Raw genomic sequence first — 4703 nt, 5'->3', positions numbered from 1 at the left:
AAAAAAACGTGTAACAAACAAGATTCACTAAAGTTTTTTTTTTTTTTTTTTACTCTTAATATGAACTAATGTGCACATTATTATTTCAATAATCAAAAATTTTCTCCTTTCCTCAAGAAAAAAATTAAAACATCAGTAATTCTTTAAGGCCCAAATCTTTAAATCATTATCTAAAATTGAATCAAAGTTATTGATATTAAATCAATTTTTATGTAAGTTGTCTAATATGTCTAATACTTAAAAAATAACATAAAAAAAAATTATCAAAAGTTTAATATTATTTTTTATTAAAAAAAATATATTTTTTGAAATTGTAAATAAAAAAACTATTAAAAAAAAAACTAAATATGAATTCATAAATTTATCAAAGCTAGATTTGAATTTGACAAATTTTTGAAGTGAGAGTTGCATAGATATAACATTGGGACTTAAAGGATTAAAAAAACAAATAATATAAATGTATCACGATATTATAAGATACAAGATAACGGAATGATATTTGAATTATTAAAATTCGCTGGACAATCATATTCTTTATGGTAATTCGTTGGGTGTCCACTTTATTTCTACCATTTTACCAGTACGTGCGGATTCTTCGCAGGCAGATGCAACTTTAGATACAGCTAAAGTTTGTTTTGGCAAGACAGACGACTCATCTTTACCAAGCACTATATCAATGAAGTGATTCAATTCTGCTTGATAAGCATTTCTGAATCTACTGGGAAATGAGTACCATATTGGTGGACTGTTTACTCCTTGGATACCATTATGACTGGTAACACAGTGTATTGGTTGTTCGTTAACTGCAGATATCATACCCTTAGGGCCAAATACTTCGAGACGTTGATCGTAACCATAAGGGCTATTTCGTGACAAATCGATTACTCCCAAAGTACCTGATGGGAAATGTAATGTTACTACCACTGTATCATAATCATTGATTGCTTTTATTTCTGGGATATGTGCGTATGCTTGAGTGGCGACCTGCAAGCAAATATTTAAATGAAAACTGCATAGAAGAAGAAACATAATTTATTTAATTTGCTGAAAAATTATAATTAAAAAATTCTATGAATATTTTGATTTTTCAAATCAAAAATCATTATATTCTTTGAAAGAGAATAAATTAATATTTTTTATTTATAATTATATACAATAAGGTAAGGAAATAAAATTATATTAACTTTTTCAAATTTTGACTATTCCTTATATTTTATAATAAAAATTTAATTATATATAATAAAATTATTATATATAATAAATTTAAATCTAAATTCATAAGTTCTAATTGTAAGAATCAAATTAATTGAAGATTAATTATATTAATAAAAAAATATTTTTGACAATGTTTATATCTAGAATACTTCAGGAATAAACAATTAAAGCAATAATTAAGAGTATTGGAAGAATTATGAACATTACATATATATTTGGATAAAATCAATGGAATGAATAAATTTTTTGGTATTATTTTTTAATTTTAATTATATCTTATATCTAAGTATTCTACTTTTATATTTATATATTTTATTTTTAGTTAAAACTTTAATAATAACTAATTGCAATAATCAAAGATTCTCACCTTGACAGGATATTCTCCAAGAACCCAAGTAATAATATCAATATCATGGACCATACAATCATGGAATATTCCTCCAGATATTCTTAAATAGTCTATACTAGGAAGAGGAGAATCACGGGAGACTGTTTTAATAACATGAACATGTCCAACCTCTCCACTTCTGACTCTGTCTCTGACAGTAGAGTAACTAGGATCAAATCGCCTGTTGAAAGCACAAAACAGTGGTTTGCCGACTTTTTTGGCAGTTTCATAACATGTTAATGTGTTGAGACTGTTTTCGGCTATCGGTTTCTCGCAGAAAACTGCTTTTTTCGCTTCCAACGATTTTGTTACAATCGTCTCATGTGTGTATGTAGGCGAAGCAACAATAACTGCATCAATACTATGAAAAATAATTTTAATTATTGATTGAACTCTATATGTTTCTTTTTTATGCTTAATATATATAATAATATATTATTGTTACAAAAAAAAAGGTAAATTATTTGTAGAAAAATTTGTATCTATCATTTTTTTTTTAAGAAAATTATTAAAAAAAAATAATACGGTAATCTATCTTGTGATACGAACAATTAAGCAATACGAAATTATTTTCTCTAATCTAATTTATTAAAATATATATTAACTATATTATTTATTGTTATCAAGATTTCTATTAGTGAATTAAAATTTTCTTAAAATTCTTTCTTAAAATTTTGAATTCAAATATTTTTATAAAAAAGAGACTAAATTACTTACTTAGGATCATTGAACACTTTGTTTGCTTGTTTACTATTCAGAAAAGTAACATCATCGAGTTGCCAATATCTTTTAAGTTTCGTCCAGTTAGATTCAACGTCGTCTACGATGTAGAGCAGCTTAAGACGTGGATTATCTACAATGTTAGCTAAATGTATGGTACCGGCACGTCCAACACCAAATAGAGCAACTTTTATTCGAGGATGATGATCGGTTTTTAATTGTAGATGCTCTAAAAAACTAATAATATTGATTTAGTTTTCAGATATGAAAAAAATAATAAAAAATCAATCATTGATTCACAGAAATTATTCTAAAAAATTGTTCTATGTTATTTTGAAGAGAAAAATGGATCTCTGTGACTTTCAGCATTCACAAATATTTTAATAAATATTGAAGATTTAAAATTACTTACTCTTTATAAAGATAATCCTGAGCCGGTGGAAATTGTTTCATTTTATATGGTGAAATATCTTTAAAATTTGCAGTTGCCATAATTTCTTATATTTTGTATTATAAATGTATAATCAATTATTATATTAATCTGATTATATTACTCTTTAAATTCTTTGACCAAACTCTGTCTGAATAATGAACATATTGTACATGTATATAAATGAACTGGGTAACAAAAGTGGGGAAAAATGATACGATTAAGTGTGATGACATGCGAGAGAAAAAATCTTTGCTTAGCGAAGATTTATATTTTAAACGATACAATCGCAAAGCAGATTTTTATGATTTTACACATAACAACACAGCTTGTTTATTAAAATAAGTTTTTTAGTGAAAAAGTGATAAGATTAATTTGAACCGAAAAAAAATATGAAAAGAAGAAAACATTTAATTAAGATAAATTAATAAATCTAAGTAACAATTTAACTATAGTATCTGTTATAACTTATGATTTACTCATAAAATTTAAAAGTTAAACTTTATATTTGAATATTTTATTGAAATTGTTTAAATTCCTCTTATTATATTCTGAATATATGATATTTGATAGTCATATTCGTTTAATTTGTAATTATATTTATAATTATATAGGTCTAAGAATATAAAACTTGAAATTATAATTCATCAATTATCCTTAAATTAAGGAAAACATATTTAAAATGATTTAAGAGATTAAAGAGATCAATATACAAAATAATATCAATAGTATAATATATAAATAGGATCATATAACATGATCACTTCAAATAACTTATAAATTGATATATAAAATTTTGTATGTAAAATTAAGTATGAAAAATAAAAATATTTAAAGTTTTAACTATTAAATAATCTTATAAATATAATTTTTATAAAAGAAAGAAATAGATAATTTTCTATTGTATACAAATAATTTATTATTTATAGAATAACATAAATTTATTATTCATGTGAATATTTTAATATTTTGAATAATACATTGTAATATTTTGAATTATACAATTGTTAAGAATCAAATAAAATCAAATAGAAGAAATCCTGAAGTGAAAGTTGTCCTGCATAAAAATTATCTATGTATAAAAAATATGTAAAATTTTTGTAAATTTAGTATCATCTTTTCACGCAATATAAACATCTTTAATGTTATAATTATTTGTCGACTTTTCAATTTGTTTTATAAATTTTACTTTCAAAACGATAAAATTTTGGTTAATATTAATTCGGTTTCTTTTAATAACTTTATCGGTTTATATGATTAAAATTTTTAATTTTTGTAATTTGATGAAATTAAAATTGTTTATATTTTAAGAATAATATTCCTTCAAGATAGTTGTTTAATTTGCATAGAAATAAATTTTATTTATTTTCAAACATGAAAAAAATAAAATCAATCAAACACAAAAAAGTAATAAATAGATAAATATTATTTTATTAATTTTTATCATATATACAAATTATTTACAATTTATCAATTCTTACAATGGAACTTTTTATGAATTTCATTTTTTTCCATCACCTCATAACCTATCAGTTTTTATCTATATTCTTATTTATCTACCAATTCGCTATTAACAACATCTGTGTAAGTTTAAGAAGTTTATGACACAAGATTACTTCGATAATTGGTCAATTATAAGCATTTTATATGGTGCAAAATATTAATAAACATCTCAAATGAGATATATTTTCTCAAACATTTATAAAATAAATATATAATATGCAATACATTCTTTTTTAAATATAAATTTAAAAGTCATTCAATCCTTTTTTACTTTTTGTGTCAGTTTATTCCAATATTATCGATTCAATATAAAATAAGATTATAATTAAAATATAAAATAAATAAATTTAATTTTGTATATTATAATATACATAATTTTGTATATTATAATATACTTTCATATTAAAAATTTTGTAAATAATTTATAGATCATTTAAAGATATATAT

The 4703-nt window shown here is 22.3% G+C and overlaps 1 protein-coding gene across 1 annotated transcript; it reads right to left on the bottom strand.

Annotated features, from left to right (window-relative positions):
• Positions 1-454: 454 nt before the first annotated feature.
• LOC102675776 (myo-inositol 2-dehydrogenase-like) lies at positions 455-2847 on the bottom strand. The gene is made up of 4 exons (XM_006618428.2): positions 2736-2847; positions 2321-2560; positions 1583-1964; positions 455-984 (listed from the first exon to the last, which is right to left on the bottom strand). Exons 1-4 carry the CDS (start codon positions 2813-2815, stop codon positions 535-537), a joined length of 1152 nt encoding a protein of 383 aa, XP_006618491.1. The 5' UTR covers positions 2816-2847; the 3' UTR covers positions 455-534.
• Between the last annotated feature and the right edge of the window lie 1856 nt (positions 2848-4703).

Source organism: Apis dorsata, unplaced genomic scaffold (assembly GCF_000469605.1).
Source record: "Apis dorsata unplaced genomic scaffold, Apis dorsata 1.3 scaffold_354, whole genome shotgun sequence".
Lineage (NCBI taxonomy): Eukaryota > Metazoa > Arthropoda > Insecta > Hymenoptera > Apidae > Apis > Apis dorsata.
Note: the sequence above shows the minus strand (reverse complement) of the source record. Positions and strands in the feature narration are given on the sequence as shown.

Excerpts from the sequence above, each read along its gene's own strand:
- LOC102675776 (XM_006618428.2), bottom strand. The coding sequence starts at position 2,815 with ATGGCAACTGCAAATTTTAAAGATATTTCACCATATAAAATGAAACAA. Across the intron at positions 1,965-2,320 it reads AAAGTGTTCAATGATCCTAA|TATTGATGCAGTTATTGTTG; the intron begins GTAAGTAATTTA and ends TATTTTTCATAG. Across the intron at positions 985-1,582 it reads TTGGAGAATATCCTGTCAAG|GTCGCCACTCAAGCATACGC; the intron begins GTGAGAATCTTT and ends ATTTGCTTGCAG.